Below are 17,143 nucleotides of genomic sequence, written 5' to 3' on the forward strand. Positions count from 1 at the left end.
CCCCAAGTCCCCACCTCCATGTCCACATCATCCCCATGCCCCCACTGTGTCCCCACCCCTCTGTCCCCATCCCCATGTCCCCAGCACTCATTCCCCTGTCCACCATGTCCCCGGCCCCATGTCCCCACCATGTCCCCATCCCCATGTCCCCATGATGTCCCCAGCCCTGTGTCCCCATCCCCATGTCCCCATCCATCCCCACGTCCCCCATCCCCATGTCCCCATCCCCATGTCCCCATGATGTCCCCAGCCCTGTGTCCCCATCCCCATGTCCCCATCCATCCCCACGTCCCCACCATATCCCCATGCCCTCATCCTGTCACCTCACGTCCCCAATGCCCATCCTCATGTCCCCACCACGTCCCCACCTCTGCGTCCCCATCGCCACGTCCCCAGCACTCATCCCCACGTCCCACCATGTCCCCTCCATGTCCCCAGCCCCGTGTCTCCACCATGTCCCCATGCCGATATCCTCCCCATGTCACCTCCCCATGTCCCCGTTGCCCATCCTCATGCCCCCACCATGTCCCTGTGTCCCCACCACGTCCCCACCACGCCACCTCCCCACGTCCTGTTGCCCATCCTCATGCCCCCACCACATCCCTGTGTCTCCACCACATCTCCGTGTCCCCATGCCCATGTCCCCACCACGTCACCTCCCCATGTCCCCGTTGACCATCCTCATGTCCCCACCACGTCTCCATGTCCCTACCATGTCCCCATCCCCACGCCCCCAAAAATCACCCCCCTGTCCCACCATGCCCCATCCCCGTGTCCCCATGCCCATGTCCCCACCACATCCCCACGTCCACATGTCCCCACCCACCGGTGACACGGATGCTGATGCTGAATTCCCCATCGGGGACGATCCCAGCTGGGATGTCCCCAGGAATCTCCAGGGTGCGGCCCCCCTCGCCTGCGGGGACGGGGTGTCAGCGGGTCCGGACACCTGGGTCCCCTCCGGGACACATGGGTGTCCCCCCCCCCAGACACGTGGGTCCCCTCCGGGACACCCGGGTGTCCCCCCCCAGACCCACCATCGGTGTCCAGGACGTAGCTGGTCTCCTCCAGGTGCAGCTCCCCCTCGGGCTGTGGGAAGGGGCGTCAGCGGGGACCCAAGGAGTCTGGGGGCACCCATGGGTGCAAGGAGGGGACCCAGGTGTCCAGGGACCCAGAAGGGGACCCAGGAAATTGGGGGGGGACCCAGGGGTGCAGGGGGGGTCACCCAGGGGGGCAGGAAGGGCACCCAGGCGTCCAGGGGCACCAAGGGTGTAGGGAGGGGACCCAGGTGTCTGGGGGCACCCATGGGTGCAGGGAGGGGACCCAGGCATTTGGGGACCCAGAAGGGGACCCAGGAAATTGGGGGGGGACCCAGGGGTGCAGGGGGGGTCACCCAGGGGGGCAGGAAGGGGATCCAGGTGTCCAGGGGCACCAAGGGTGTAGGGAGGGGACCCAGGTGTCTGGGGGCACCCATGGGTGCAGGGAGGGGACCCAGGCATTTGGGGACCCAGAAGGGGACCCAGGTGTCCAGGAGGGGACCCAGGAAAGTGGGGGGGGACCCAGGGGTGCAGGGGGGGCACCCAGGGGGGCAGGAAGGGGACCCAGGCGATCAGGGGCACCAAGGGTGTAGGGAGGGGACCCAGGTGTCTGGGGGCACCCATGGGTGCAGGGAGGGGACCCAGGCATTTGGGGACCCAGAAGGGGACCCAGGAAAGTGGGGGGGACCCAGGGGTGCAGGGGGGGTCACCCAGGGGGGCAGGAAGGGCACCCAGGCGTCCAGGGGCACCAAGGGTGTAGGGAGGGGACCCAGGTGTCTGGGGGCACCCATGGGTGCAGGGAGGGGACCCAGGCATTTGGGGACCCAGAAGGGGACCCAGGTGTCCAGGAGGGGACCCAGGAAAGTGGGGGGGGACCCAGGGGTGCAGGGGGGGCACCCAGGGGGGCAGGAAGGGGACCCAGGCGATCAGGGGCACCAAGGGTGTAGGGAGGGGACCCAGGTGTCTGGGGGCACCCATGGGTGCAGGGAGGGGACCCAGGCATTTGGGGACCCAGAAGGGGACCCAGGAAATTGGGGGGGGACCCAGGGGTGCAGGGGGGGGCACCCAGGGGGGCAGGAAGGGGACCCAGGCATTTGGGGATCCAGAAGGGGACCCAGGTGTCCAGGAGGGGACCCAGGAAAGTGGGGGGGGACCCAGGGGTGCAGGGGGGGGCACCCAGGCGTCCAGTGGCACCCAGGGGTGGTGGTGGTGGGGGGTCTCACCTCGATGTGGAGGACACGGGTGAGGCTGTCACCCAGCCCCCAGGGCCCGCGGGCGGTGATGGTGATGGGGACGTCCCCAGGGCGCAGGGCCACCAGGGTGAGGGGCACGGCCACCGCCCCCCCGGGGGGCAACGCCAGGCGCTGGGAGCCCCCGTCCAGCGCCGCGCAGATGCCCTCCGCCACCGCCAGCGTCACCGTCACCTGTGTCACCGCCAGCGTCACCCGTGCCACCGCCAGCGTCACCCGGGTGGGGAGGTGGGGGGGGGGATATGGGGCACAGGGGGGTGGCTATGGGGCAGGGAGGGCTAGGGTGCAGGGGGTGGCTATGAGGCCCTGGGGGGGTAGATGTGGGGCACGGGGGGGGAGATACGGGGAAGAAGGGGGATCTATGGGGCAGAAGGGGCAGCAATGGGATGGAGAGGGGGATCTGTGGGCACAGGGGGCAGCTATGGGGCAGGGGGTGGCAATGAGGTGGGGGGAGCTATAGGGCAGGGGGATTTATGGGGCACAGGGGGGTAGATATGGGGAAGTGGGGGGGATCTACGGGGCAGAAGAGTTAAAAATGGGGAAGAGAGGGATATCTGTGGGGCACGGGGCCAGCTATGGGGCGGGAGTGGCTGAGGGGTGGGGTGGCTATAGGGCAGGGGTTATCTATGGGGCACGGAGGAGTATCTATGGGGCACAGAGGGGTTTCTATGGGAGGATGGGGTGTATCTATGGGGCAGAGGGGCAGCTATGGGCCAGAAGGGGGTGTCTATGGGGCAGGGGGGTATGTATGGGCCCGAAGTCCACCTATGGGGCAGAGAGGCGTCTATATACAGAGGGGCATCTATGGGCTAGAAGGGGGGGCTTCTATGGGGCAGCAGGGGTATCTCTGAGGCATAGAGAGGAATCTGTGGGGCACAGAGGGATCTATGGGGCAGGGGCCATCTATGGGGCGGGAGGGGTATCTGGGGGGTTGGGGACTCACGTTGATGCTGCGGGGCAGCCTGTTGTGGACGTGGGGCAGGAGCTGCAGCTGCTCGTGGGGGCGGATGCTGGGGGGCAGCTGCAGCCCCACATAGACCTCCTGGGTCACCGTCACCCACTGGGGGACCGCCACGCACAGCCCTGCCAGCGCCGCGTCACCGTGGGGCGGGGACATGGGGACACACGAGGATATGGGGGGCGAGGGGACACACGGGGGACAAGGGGGGGACATGGGCGCATGGGGATATGGGGACATTGGGGGACATCGGGGGACATGGGGGACATGGGGGGACATGGGGACATAGGGACACATGGGGACATGGGGGGACATGGGGGACGTATGGGGGCATGGGGGACATGGGGACACCTAGGGACACATGGGGACATGGGCAGACGTGGGGGAACATGGGGGACACCTGGGGACACATGGCGGACATGGGGGACATGGGGACACCTGAGGACATGGAGACATGTGGGGACATGGGGCGACATGGGTGCATGGGGGACATGGGGCCACGTGGGGACACCTGGTGGACAGGGGGGACATGGGGACACCTGGGAACACAGGGGAACATGAGGAGACGTGGGGCAACATGGGGACACATGGCGGACATGGGGAACATGGGGACACGGGGCCACCTGGGGACATGGGGACACTGCCCCTTGGGGACACTGTGGGTGCCATGGGATGGTGGCATCACCATGGGGTCACCGTTGCGTGGGGACACCTCAAGGGATGTGTGGGACACAGGGTGGCCACGTCACTGTGGGGTAACGGATGGGGGGGGGGGGGACGGGACATGCCGGGGAGGATGGGGACACCGAGGTGACACCATGAGGACACCAAGGTGACACTCACCGTGGCCGGGGATGACGGCGACGGCCTGAATCTCCCAGGTGGTGATGGAGTCGGGGAGCAGCACTGGGACCCTGGGGACAGGAGGGGGGTGACATGGGGACACGCGGGGGGGGAGGACGGGGTGACAGGGGGTGGCCGGGGCGGGTGTCACCTGGCGGAGCCATTGGTGGGGACGCTGCGCCAGAGCCAGCTCTCGGGGAAGAAGCTGCGGGAGGGGACGTCCCCGTCCCCCCACTCCTCTTCCATCTCCTGGAAGAAAACTGGGGGGGGAGGGGGTGGGGGGGGCGGCCCAGGCATCTGGGGGTTCCCCCCGCCCCCCCCCCCCCCGGCACTCAGGCATCCAGCACCCCCTCCCCCCATGGCCCCAGCCCCTCCCATTGACCCAGCCCCCCCCACCCATGTCCCCCACCCATGACTCCCACTCATGACCCCCCCACCCATGCCCCCACCCCATGCCCCCCCACCCAGCTCCCCCACCCATGCCCCCCCACCCATGCCCCCACTCATGATCCCACCCCACCCCACCCATGACCCCCACCCATGACCCCCCATGCCCCCATCCATGACCCCACACCACCACCCATGCCCCCACCCCATGCCCCCCCCAGCTCCCCCACCCATGCCCCCACTCATGACCCCCCCTGCCCCCACCCATGACCCCCCCCCCACCCACGTACCCATGCCCTCCCATGTCCCCCAACCGTGACCGCACCCCCAGCCCCACCATGATCCCCCACCCATGACCCCACCCGCCACCACCCCCTCCCCCCCGGGCCCCCCCACCTCGTGCCAGCCCGCGGGGTCCCCCCCGGGGACGCAGGGCGCGGGCGCGATGGCAGCAGCGCAGGAAGGCCCGGCGACACCCCCCGGCCTCGGGGACCCTCCGGCCTCGTTGGGCACACGTCACCCGCAGCGGCAGTGTCATCGCCCCGTCCCGGCAGCAGCGCCGGGTCACCTCGTCACCCTCTTGGTGGGCGCCTGGGGACGGGGGGGGACACGGGGACACGCGGCGGGGGAGACGGCGCGCGTGGTTGAGGGACGGGGATGGGGACACGGGTGATGTCATGGGGGTGGGGGTGGCACTATGGGGACGTGGGTGACGCCACGCGCGTGGCTGAGGGGTGGGGACATGGGTGACAGAGTGGGGACGCGTGGGACACAGCGCACGTGGCTTAGGGACACGGGTGGAAACGAGTGATACCATGGGGGGACATGGGGACACAGTGCACGTGGCTTGGGGACACACAGGGGGACATGGGTGACGCATTGCACATGGCTTAGGGACACGGATGGAGACACGAGTGATACCATGGGGACACATGGGGACACGGGGACACAGTGCACGTGGCTTAGGGACACGGATGGAGACACGAGTGATACCATGGGGACACATGGGGACACGGGGACACAGTGCACGTGGCTTAGGGACACGGATGGAGACACGAGTGATACCATGGGGACACATGGGGACATGGGTGACGCATTGCACGTGGCTTAGGGACACGGATGGAGACACGAGTGATACCATGGGGACACATGGGGACACGGGGACACAGTGCACGTGGCTTAGGGACACACATGGGGACATGGGTGACATCAGGCACAGGGCTGAAGGACATGGATGGGGACACGGGTGACACCATGGGCATGGGGGTGGCACCACACGTGTGGCTCAGGGACACACATGGGGACATGGGTGACGGCGTGGGGACATGCAGGGACACGGGTGACAGCAGGCAGTGGGCTGAGGGACATGGATGGGGACAGGGGTGACATCATGGGGATGGGGGTGGCACTATGGGGACGTGGGTGACGCCACGCGTGTGGCTCAGGGATTTGGATAGGGACATGGGTGACAGCGTGGGGACACATGGGTGACAGTGCACGTGGCTTAGGGACACGGGTGGAAACGAGTGATACCATGGGGGGACATGGGGACACAGTGCACGCGGCTTAGGGACACACATGGGGACATGGGTGACAGCGTGGGGACATGCAGGGACATGGATGGGGACATGGGTGACATCATGGGGATGGGGGTGGCACTATGGGGACATGGGTGACGCCACGCGTGCGGCTCAGGGTTGCAGATAGGGACATGTGTGACAGCGTGGGGATGTGGGTGACACAGTGCACGTGGCTTAGGGACACACATGGGGACATGGGTGACAGCGTGGGGACATGCAGGGACACGGGTGACACTGTGGCCCATGGTAGTGAGGGGGGGACAGGGGGAGAAGGACACCGACTGCTGAGGGCCACCGCGGAGGGGAGGGGGCGAGGGGCTGGGGGGGGGGACGACGACATGGGACAGGGGACATGGGACAGATGACATGGGACCAGGGGACATGGGACAGGGGACATGGGACAGGGGACATGGGACACTCACCCTTCTCCTCCAGCAGCTCCTGCAGCCTCAGGGAGCGCCGGGGGCGGGGGGGAGCGGGGGGACACCCGGGGGCTGGGGACAGGGCCACCCACGTCACAGGGCCACCCAACGTCCCCCAGGTCTCCGTGTCCCCCCATGTCCCCTCGTCTCCCCATGTCCCCCCTTGTCCCCAAAGTCCCCCCTTGTACCTCCATGTCCCCCCCACATCCCCCCTTGTCCCCCATGTCCCCCGATGTCCCTCATGTCCCCCCACGTCCCCATGTCCCCCCATGTCCCCCCTGTCCCCATGTCCCCCGATGTCCCTCATGTCCCCCCATGTCCCCATGTCCCCCCCGTCCCCATGTCCCCCCATGTCCCTCATGTCCCCCCTGTCCCCCGATGTCCCTCATGTCCCCCCATGTCCCCCCTGTCCCCCGATGTCCCTCATGTCCCCCCATGTCCCCATGTCCCCCCTGTCCCCATGTCCCCCCCGTCCCCATGTCCCCCCATGTCCCTCATGTCCCCCCCGTCCCCATGTCCCCATGTCCCCCCTGTCCCCATGTCCCCCCCGTCCCCATGTCCCCCCATGTCCCTCATGTCCCCCCCGTCCCCATGTCCCCCCATGTCCCCCCCGTCCCCATGTCCCCCGATGTCCCTCATGTCCCCCCATGTCCCCATGTCCCCCCACGTCCCCATGTCCCCACTCACGTGCCCCCGGAGGGGGGTCGGGCCCCCCCAGCACCAGCCCGGCTGCCCTGAAGATCCCCTCGGTGTTGGGGCCCCCCCCGGGGCCGCACCCCAAATCGCTGCTCCCCAAAACCGCCTCCACCTTGGGGGGGGGGAGTCAGGTCACCCCCCCTGTCCCCAAGGTGTCCCCAAGGTGTCCCCAGAGGTGGGGAGTGAGTCCCAAGGGGATTCCCAGTGGGTCTTGGAGGGGGGGTTACTGGTTTGGGGGGGCTTAGGGATTTTGGGGGGGGCCAGGGGATGGGGGGGAACACAGGGACTTTGGGGTGTCCCCCCCCCCGGGGAGGGGATCCCCAAGGGTTTCAGGGTCCCCAGGGTTTTTGGGTGCTGGGGGTTCCCAAAGTTGAGTGCTCGAGGTCTGGGGGTCACAGGGTTGGGGGGGGATTGAGGGTCCCCAGGGTTTTGGGGTGCTGGGGTGGGGGGGTTCCAGGGTTGGGGGGGGGGCCAGTTTTGGGGGTTCCCAGGCTTGGGGGGTCCCGGGGTTAAGGAAAGCCAGGATTTGGGGATCCTGGAGTTTGGGAGTCCCCAAGGTTTGGGGGTCCCCAGGGTCTGTAGGGTGCCATGTTGGGGGGGTCCCCAGGGTTTGGGGGTGCCATGTTGGGGGGTCCCTGGGGTCTGGGGGTGCCATGGTGGGGGGGTCCCCAAGGTTTGGGGGTCCCCAGGGTTTGGGGGGTGCCATGTTGGGGGGTCCCCAAGATTTGGGGGGCCCCGGGGTTTGTGGGGTGCCACGTTGGGGGTCCTTGGAGTTTGGGGGTGCGCAGGGTTTGGGGTGCTGTTTTTTTGGGGGGGGGGTCCCAGGGTTGGGGGGTGACCTTGGCGGGGGTGAGGCGGTGCCGCGGCTCCAGCTCCAGCAGGGCGGCGTCGATGGCCCCCAGGGCCAGGGTGAGCGGGGACCCCCCCGACCTCGGCCCCGTCACCGTCACCGTCACCGTCAGGGGGGCCTGGGGGCGCAGGGTGGCCCCCCGCTGCCCCACCCCCACCCGCACCTGGGCCCCCCCGCTGGGGTGAGCCAGGGCGCCCAGTGCTCCCCAGTGCCCCCCAGTGCCCCCCACCCTCCACCTGGCCGTGGCAGGAGCCCACCACAGGCACCCCCCAGTGTGCCCAGTGCTCCCAGTGCGCCCAGTGTTCCCAGTGTGCCCAGTGCTCCCAGTGCGCCCAGTGTTCCCAGTGCGCCCAGTGCTCCCAGTGTGCCCAGTGTTCCCAGTGCCCCCAGTGTTCCCAGTGCGCCCAGTGTTCCCAGTGTGCCCAGTGCTCCCAGTGTGCCCAGTGTTCCCAGTGTGCCCAGTGCTCCCAGTGTGCCCAGTGCGCCCAGTGCTCCCAGTGCGCCCAGTGTTCCCAGTGCCCCCAGTGTTCCCAGTGCGCCCAGTGTTCCCAGTGCCCCCAGTGTTCCCAGTGCGCCCAGTGTTCCCAGTGTGCCCAGTGCTCCCAGTGTTCCCAGTGCGCCCAGTGTTCCCAGTGCGCCCAGTGCTCCCAGTGCGCCCAGTGTTCCCAGTGCGCCCAGTGTTCCCAGTGCCCCCAGTGTTCCCAGTGCGCCCAGTGCTCCCAGTGCGCCCAGTGTTCCCAGTGCCCCCAGTGTTCCCAGTGCGCCCAGTGCTCCCAGTGCGCCCAGTGTTCCCAGTGCGCCCAGTGTTCCCAGTGTGCCCAGTGTTCCCAGTGCGCCCAGTGTTCCCAGTGCCCCCAGTGCTCCCAGTGTGCCCAGTGCTCCCAGTGCGCCCAGTGTTCCCAGTGCCCGCACCTGGCCGTGGCAGGAGCCCACCACAGGCACCGCCCAGCTGGCGGCCACCAGTCGCCCCTCGGCCTGGAAGAAGGCGACCAGGCGGAGCCGCGGGGCCATGGCCGGCGTCACCGTCAGCGTCACCTCGGTCACCGTCCCCCGACGCACCGCCTGGGCGGCCACCAGCCGCCCCCGCGCCACCGCCTGGGACACGGGGACACGGGGGCGCGGTCGGCTCGTGGGTCGACAGGCAACGCGTGACGTGTAGACGGGACACGACACGTACATGGGCAGTGCGACACGTGACACGGACAGGCGACATGGGCACGCAACATGCAACGTGGACGTGCAACACGCAACATGGATGGATGACACGCAACATACAACATGGACACGCGACGTGCAACGTGGACAAGCAACATGCAACATGGACACATGACACGACATGGACACGCGGCAACTTGCACGTATGACATGCAACGTGGGCACACAACATGCAACATGGACGTGCAACACACAGCATGGATGGATGACACACAACATACAACATGGACACGCGACGTGCAACGTGGACAAGCAACGTGCAACATGGACACATGACACGACATGGACACGCGGCAACTTGCACGTATGACATGCAACATGGGCACACAACATGCAACATGGACGTGCAACACACAGCATGGATGGATGACACATAACATACAACATGGACACGCAACGTGCAACATGGACAAGCAACATGCAACATGGACACATGACATGACATGGACACGCAGCAACTTGCATGTATGACATGCAACATGGACGTGCAACACACAACATGGATGGATGACATAACATACAACATGGACACGCAATGTGCAACATGGACAAGCAACATGCAACATGGACACATGACACGACATGGACACGTGGCAACTTGCACGTATGACATGCAACATGGGCACACAACATGCAACATGGACGTGCAACACACAGCATGGATGGATGACACACAACATACAACATGGACACGCGACGTGCAACATGGACACGCGACGTGCAACATGGACATGCGATGTGCAACATGGACACGTGACATGCAACATGGACACATGACATGTGACATGGACACATGACAACACAACAGGGACACACGACACGCAACATGGACACAACGAGCAACACGACAGACATGCAACAGACAACACGACGCAGATGTGCAACACGCAACACACAAGACATGACACAGACATGCAACACACGACACAGATGTGCAACACATGACATAGACACGCAACATGACATAGATGTGCAACACATGACACAACACACGACATGCGCCGGGCACGCCTGATGAGAAAGACACAACACACGATGCACAACACGCAACACGCTCCAGGCGTACAGGACCAGGCATGCCCATGTGACACGCAACATGTGACACACGACACCTGGCCCAGAACATGCTCAATGCCCAACGCGTAGATGGGACGTGACAGGCCACAGGTGTGACATGCGTGATGTGTGAAGGGTGACGTGCATGATGTGTGACTGGCGTGAATGGTGACAGGCGTGACGGGTGAAACGTGATGTGGGACAGGCATGATGGGTGACACACATGATGGGTGACACATGACATCTGACGGGAGTGATGGGTGACAAGTGTAATGTGTGACGCATGATGGGTGGCAGGCGTGATGTGTGACAGGCGTGACGTGGGACACACGTGATGTACGACAGGTGATGTGTGACATGCATGTGGTGGGCATGATGTGTGGCAGGCGTGATGTGTGACAGGCATGACGTGTGACAGGTGTGATGTGTGACAGGCATGATGTTTGACAGGCGTGATGTGTGACAGGCAAGATGTGTGACAGGCATGACATGTGACAGGCGTGATGTTTGACAGGCGTGATGTGTGACAGGCGTGATGTGTGACAGGCATGACGTGTGACAGGCATGACATGTGACAGGCGTGACGTGTGACAGGCGTGATGTGTGACAGGCGTGACGTGCGACAGGCGTGACACCTGATAGGTGTGATGAGTGACGGGCGCGACGCATGATGGGTGACAGGCGTGACGGCTGACACGCATGATGGGTGACAGGCATGACGGCTGACACACGTGACGTGTGACAGGCGTGACGTGTGACAGGCGTGATGTGTGACAGGCGTGACGTGCGACAGGCGTGACACCTGATAGGTGTGATGAGTGACGGGCGCGACGCATGATGGGTGACAGGCGTGACGGCTGACACGCGTGATGGGTGACAGGCGTGACGGGTGACAGGCATGACAGGTGCGACACGCGACGGGGGCGGGGCTCACCAGCACGTGGTAGCTGGGGGGCCCTGGGGGGGGCCCGCGGTGGCGCAGCTGGAGCCGCAGCAGCTCCCCGGGGCGCAGGGGCCCCCTCGGCCCCCCCAGCAGCAGGAAGTGACCCGCCACGGCGGCCACCGGCGTCACCGTCACCTGCGCCCGGGCCGGGGGGGACCCCGGAGCCCCCGCCTCCACCTGCCCCCCCCCCCCAGGGACATGGTGCTGCGGTGACACGGGGACACCACGGCCCCCTGTGTCCCCACCCGTGTCCCCACCCGTGTCCCCACGTCCTCCCATGTCCGATGTCTCTGTGTCCCCCCACGTGTCCCCACGTGTCCCCATGTCCCCCCTTGTCCCCCTGTGTCCCCCCGTGTTCCCCATGTCCCCAACACCCCCATGTCCCCCCTTGTCCCCCCATGTCCCCACGTCGCCCCAATGTCCCCATGTCCCCCCTTCTCACCACTGTCCCCCCTTATCCCCCGTGTCCCCATGTCCCCCCTTGTCCCCCCGTGTCCCCATGTCCCCCCTCATACCCCCTCTCCCCCCCTGTCCCCCCAAATCCCCTCTTGTCCCCCACGTCCCGCCTTGTCCCCATGTCCCCAACACCCCCACGCCCCCCCCCCCCCCCGTCCCCCGTCCCCGCTCACGCTCAGGCTCAGCCCGCTGGCCTCGCTGGGGACGTTGATGGGGACAGCGATGTCCCCCCGGGGATCCGCCCGCACGTGCACGGGGGGGGGAGGGGCGGCCCCCGTCACCCCCACCCCCACCCGCACCTCCACCCCCGGTGCCGGAGCCCCCCCGGCCTCCAGCACCCGGCCCTGGGGGGGACAACGAGGGAGGGGCCGCTCACACGAGGCCTCGCGCGAGCGAGCGGGCGGGGCCCTCGTGTGAGGCCTCGCCCGAGCCCACGCCCAGCCACGGACCCCGCCCCCTCCTTCCCCCCCCCTCCCGCGCAGGGTGCGCGAGGGCCGACACGCCCTCGGGCCGGCAGCCTCGCCCTCGCGCCACGCCTCGCACGAGGTTTTAGGCCGCCCCGCCCTCGCCCCCAGAGCCACGCCCAGGCGCGAGCCCCGCCCCCAGCTTACCAGCAGGGTGAAGGGGGCCCCGGGGACGAAGAAGCGGGGGGTGGGGCTCAGCTCCAAGGCCCACGGTGAGGTCACCAGCCCCACCCCCACCTCCTGCTGCACTGCCTCCCCCCCTGGACACACCCACTGCATCAGAGGGGGACAGGCGTAGCCACGCCCCTTTCACGAGGGGTGGGGCCAGAGCTCTGGCTCCACCCCTTCAGGGATTGCCACCTCACCGCGTACCCCGTGGGCCTGCCCACACCCTGGCCCCGCCCGCACCCTGCCAGGCTCCGCCCCTCCGCTGACTCCGCCCCACCCCCGCCCAGCCTTCACCACAGTCTGGCCCCGCCCCCATGTCTGGCCACACCCTCCCTCCTGCCCAGCCCCGCCCCTCAAATCCAGCCCCACCCACCATTGCTCCTGCCCTGACTCCAGCCCCGCCCACATGCCCAGCTCCACCCACTCCCGCTCCGGCCCCGCCCCATCCCACCCAGGCCGTGCCCCCACCCACTCTTCCCTGCCACTCCCACCCCCCGGCCCCGCCCCCTTTCCCCGGCCCCACCCCTACCATCGTCATTGACGACGGTGACAGCCAGGCGCAGCCCCTCCCCCTGCAGCTCGTGCGGGGCCACGCCCAGGGCGCTGACAACGGCATCCAGGGTGATGTTAAACTCCGCCTCCCCTGACGTCACCTGGAGGGGTGGAGCCAGGCGGGGGCGGAGCCAGGCGGGGGGCGGGGCCAGGGTGAGCCGGGGTGGGGTGGGAGTAAATGGGGTAAATGGGGGAATTGGGGGGGGGGGGGGGATTGGGGGGTCCCCAGGGCTGGTTTGGGGTCCCTGGTGAGTTTTGGGGGACCTGGGGGGGTTTTGGGGTTCCCCGAATGGCTTTGGGGGGGTCCACAAGGGGGATTCTGGGGTGCTTAGGAGGGTTTTGGGGTCCCCGGGGGGGTGGGTTGGGGTCCCCCGGGGATTTTGGGGGGCTCAGGGTGTTTTTGGGGTCCCCAGGAAAAATGTCGGGGTCCCTTGGGGTTTTGGGGGGGGGGTCCCCAGGGGGTTTCGGGGTCTCCCAAGTGATTTTGGGGTCCCCAGAATGTTTGGGGGGGGGGGGGGTCCCACGGCTGTTTTGGAGTCCCCAAAGGCGTTTTGGGGGTCCCCGGGAGGGAGGGGAGGGGTTGGGGTCCTCAGGGATTTGGGGTTCCCTGGGGGGGGATTTGGGGGGGGCTCGGGGGGTTCTTTTGGGGTCCCCGGGGGTGGGATAAGGAGGTTTCGGGGTGCCCAGGGGTCGTTTTGAGGTCCCCGCGGTGGGGGGGAGCTGGCTTTAAGGTTTGGGGGTGCCCTGAGGGGAATTTTGGGGGTCTCGGGGGGGGGGATTGGGGTGCAGTGGGTTTTGGGGTACCCAAAGGGGGGTGGGCGGGGTCCCAGGGAAATTTTTGGGGTGTTTTTGGGGTCCCTAGAGGGATTTAAAGGTGCCCTAAGGGGGGGGGGGAGGGAAGTTGGGGTCCCCCCAGGTTTGGGGGTGCCCTTAGGGGTTTTGGGGTGCCTCACCTGAGCGCGCTGCTCCAGCCCCCGCAGGAAGGGCCCCCCCCGCAGCCCCCCCCGCAGCAGGGCCTGGCCCCCCACCGCCGCCCCATCCAGGTACCTGGGGGGGGGGGGACACCCCAAAATCAGAGTGGGGGACACCCCGAAATCGAGGAGGGCGGGGCCCCAAAGGTCAAGGGGGGGGCCCCCCCCCCCAAAGTTCAGGGGAGCCCTGACATTAGGGGATGGGCCCCCAAATTAGAGGAGGGGTCCCAAAATGAGAAGGGGGTCCCCAAAATCGGGGGGGGGGTGTCCCCAAAATCGGGGTGACACCCCAAAGGTGGGGGGACGTCAAAATCAGAGGGGATCCCCCAAAGGTCAATGGGGGTCAAGGGGACCTTAGAGTTGGTGGGGTTTTGGGGGACCCCCCCCCCCCAAAAAAAAAGATCAAGAGGGGTCGGGGGGAGAAATGCCAAAGGTCATGGGGGTCAGGGGGTCCCCCAAATGTCACCCAGGAGTGGGGGGGGCCCAGAGGTCGGGGGGAGGTTTGGGGGGGGTTCCAGGGGGGATTTGGGGGGGGGTCCTGGGGGGGGAGGGTTCCCGAGGCTTTTTGGGGGTCCCAGGAATTTTGGGGTTCCCAGGGTGGATTTGGGGGGGGGGGGTCCAGAGAGGGGTTTGGGGGGTTCGGGGGATTTTTAGGGGGTCTCAGGGGGGGTTGGGGTGTCCAGGGGGGATTTGGGGGGGTCTCGAGGGTGTTGGGGGTCCCGGGGAAGTTTTGGGGGGTCTTAGGGGGGATTGGGGGGAGGGTCCCAGGGGGGAATTTTGGGGTGTCCCATGGGGGGTTGCGGAGGAGATTTGGGGGGGGGGGTCCCGAAGGGGCGGGGCCGGTACCGGGCGCGCAGGCGCAGGCGCAGGGGGGGGGCGGGGCCGGGCCCCAGCAGGAGGAAGCGACGATCGGGAACGGCCCGAACAGCGAACCCGGGGAGGGCTGGGGGGAGAGGGGCGGGGCGTCAGGGGGCGGGGCATCGAGGGTGGGCGGGGCGTCAGGGGTGGGCGGGGCGTCGGCTGGGCAGGGAGTCGGGGGTGTGGGGGCAAGAGGGGTGGAGCGTCGGGGAGGGGCGTGGGGGGCGGGGCACGGGGGCGGGGCGTCAGGGCGGAGGGCGGGGCACGGGGGCGGGGCGTCAGAACGGAGGGCGGGGCGTTCAGGAGGCACCCAGGAGGGTCCCCATAGGGGACCCAGCAGTGCCCCAGGGGGACCCAGGAGCGCCCCGCTCCCCCCCCATAGGGGTCCCAGGGGTTCCCCCCTCCCCCCGAGCCCCTCCCCCCCCCCGGGGCTCCCCGCCCCTCCCCCCGCACCGTAGGGCCGCACGGTGAAGGCGGCCGAGCCCGTGGTGTGGGGGCTGGTGACCAGCTGGGCCTGCACCCGCCACGTCCCCGGCCTGTGCATCGGCACCTATAGAGCCTGTGGGCCCTATGGGCCCCCCCTGCCCCCCCCCGCAGTTCCCCATAACCCCCCCAACCCCTACAGCCCCCACAACCCCTATAGCTCCCCCCAGCTCCTATAGCCCCCTGGATCTCCCTATAGCATCGTAACCCCAATGCGCCCCCCCCAGCCCCCCTATAGCCCCCAGCCCCCTTTAACCCCCCCCATAGCCCCCAATTCCCCACAGCCCCATAACCTCCCCCCCATAGCCCCCTATAGCCCCGATCGCCTTTAGCCCTCCCCCAGACCCTATAATGTCCTATAGCCCCTGTAACCCCCAGCACCCCGTAGCCCCCAGAGCTGCCCCACAACCTCCACAGCCCCCACCCCCGTATAGCCCCACCTGGCCCCCCCCATAACACCCAATCCCCACTATACCCCCCATAGCACCCCATAGTCCCCCCAGCCCCATGGCTCCCATACAACCCCCCACCACCCCATAGCCCCCACACCACCCCCCAGCCCCATAGCACCAGCCCCACAGCCCCAGGCCACCCCATAGCATCCCACACCACCCCCCCAGCCCCATAGCCCCCCCCAGCCCCATAGCGGCCCCACTCACAGGGCGATGTCTGGCAGCACCATCTGGTCACTCAGCACCATCCCCTGGGGCACCCGCTGCCCCTCCCGGACCCGTGCCCCCAGGGGATTCTGGGAGCCGGGGGGCATGGGGTGACATGGGGTCCTGACCCACGGCCCGACCCACGGCACCCGTGGGGGGGACCCACGGCCCAGCCCTGGAGTGCTCAGCCCAGCCCCATAGGGCCACCTTGTATGTCACCCCAGCCTCATAGAGACAGCCCAACCCTATAGGGCTGCCCCATAGCCTCAGCCCCATAGGCCCAGCCCCACAGGACCACCCCAACCCCATAGGGTTCTCCCCATAGACCCAGCCCCACAGGGCCACCCTGTAGGTCACCCCAGCCCCATAGGGACAGCCCCACCCCATAGGGCCACCAGCTCTATAGGACCACCCCAGCCCCATAGGGTGGCCCCAGCCCCATAGAACCACCCTATAGGATCACCCCAGTCCCATAGAGCTGCCCCATAGCCCAGACCCACAGACTCCGCACCGTGATGGTGATCAGGATGGGTTCGGGGTTCGGCCGCAGATCGGGGTCCAGTGAGAAGATGCGGAAACGCACTGGGGACGTATGGGATCCATATGGGGGGCGGGGACATGTAGAGGGATGGGGGGGGTGGTATGGGGGGGCGGGGCTAGATATAGAGGTACAGAGAGCCATAGGGGGTGCAGGGGGCTGTATAGGGGGTATGGGGTGCAGTATGGGGGGGCAGGGTAATCTATAGGACCAGAGGGAGCTATATGGGGCACAGGGGCACATATAGGGGTGCAGGGAGCTCTATGGGGGGCCCACTTAATATATAGGGGTGCAGGGAGCGGTGTGGGGTGCAGGGGCATGTATAGGGGTGCAGGGAGTGGTTTAGGGGCTCAGGGTAACCTATGGGGCAGAGGGAATTACATAGGGTGCAGGGGGATGTATAGCGGTGCAGGGAGGCGGTTGGGGTGCAAAGAGATGTATAGGGGCTTGGGGACATGGGGGGGGCGGGTGCAGGAGGGTATATAGGGTGAGTGAGCACCTATAGGGGTGCAGGTATAGATAGATATGGGGTGCAGGGAGGTGTGTTGGGGGGCAGGGAGCTATAGGGGTGGGGGGAGCTCTGTGGGGAGTGGGAGGGTATAGAGGCTGGGGGAGGTGTAGGTGGCTGTGGGGGGTATATAGGGATGTAGGGGGCGTGGGGAGGAGGAGGGGGGCGTGGGGGGATTTGGGGGGGATTTGGGGCATTTGGGAGGATTTAGGGGATTTAGAGGGAATTTGGGGGGGTTGGGGGGATTTG

General features: G+C 67.1%; 1 protein-coding gene across 1 annotated transcript in view; it reads right to left on the reverse strand.

Moving 5' to 3' along the window:
- Positions 1–17,143, reverse strand: part of LOC142026172 (complement C4-like) — a 34,224-nt gene that overhangs the window by 15,453 nt on the left and 1,628 nt on the right. Inside the window, exons 4-23 of the mRNA XM_075019017.1 lie at positions 16,360–16,430; positions 15,849–15,937; positions 15,160–15,242; positions 14,695–14,791; positions 13,831–13,924; positions 12,855–12,978; positions 12,305–12,417; positions 11,867–12,037; positions 11,229–11,414; positions 8,936–9,118; positions 8,013–8,186; positions 7,165–7,285; positions 6,478–6,549; positions 4,872–5,066; positions 4,240–4,348; positions 4,089–4,159; positions 3,231–3,370; positions 2,261–2,461; positions 1,038–1,089; positions 827–916 (exon numbers count right to left, since the gene is read on the reverse strand). Coding sequence (XP_074875118.1) covers positions 827–916; positions 1,038–1,089; positions 2,261–2,461; positions 3,231–3,370; positions 4,089–4,159; positions 4,240–4,348; positions 4,872–5,066; positions 6,478–6,549; positions 7,165–7,285; positions 8,013–8,186; positions 8,936–9,118; positions 11,229–11,414; positions 11,867–12,037; positions 12,305–12,417; positions 12,855–12,978; positions 13,831–13,924; positions 14,695–14,791; positions 15,160–15,242; positions 15,849–15,937; positions 16,360–16,430 — 2,436 coding nt within the window. The remainder of the gene's footprint in view (positions 1–826; positions 917–1,037; positions 1,090–2,260; positions 2,462–3,230; positions 3,371–4,088; positions 4,160–4,239; positions 4,349–4,871; positions 5,067–6,477; positions 6,550–7,164; positions 7,286–8,012; positions 8,187–8,935; positions 9,119–11,228; positions 11,415–11,866; positions 12,038–12,304; positions 12,418–12,854; positions 12,979–13,830; positions 13,925–14,694; positions 14,792–15,159; positions 15,243–15,848; positions 15,938–16,359; positions 16,431–17,143) is intronic.

The sequence above is a fragment of the Buteo buteo genome, chromosome 32 (genome assembly GCF_964188355.1).
Source record: "Buteo buteo chromosome 32, bButBut1.hap1.1, whole genome shotgun sequence".
Lineage (NCBI taxonomy): Eukaryota > Metazoa > Chordata > Aves > Accipitriformes > Accipitridae > Buteo > Buteo buteo.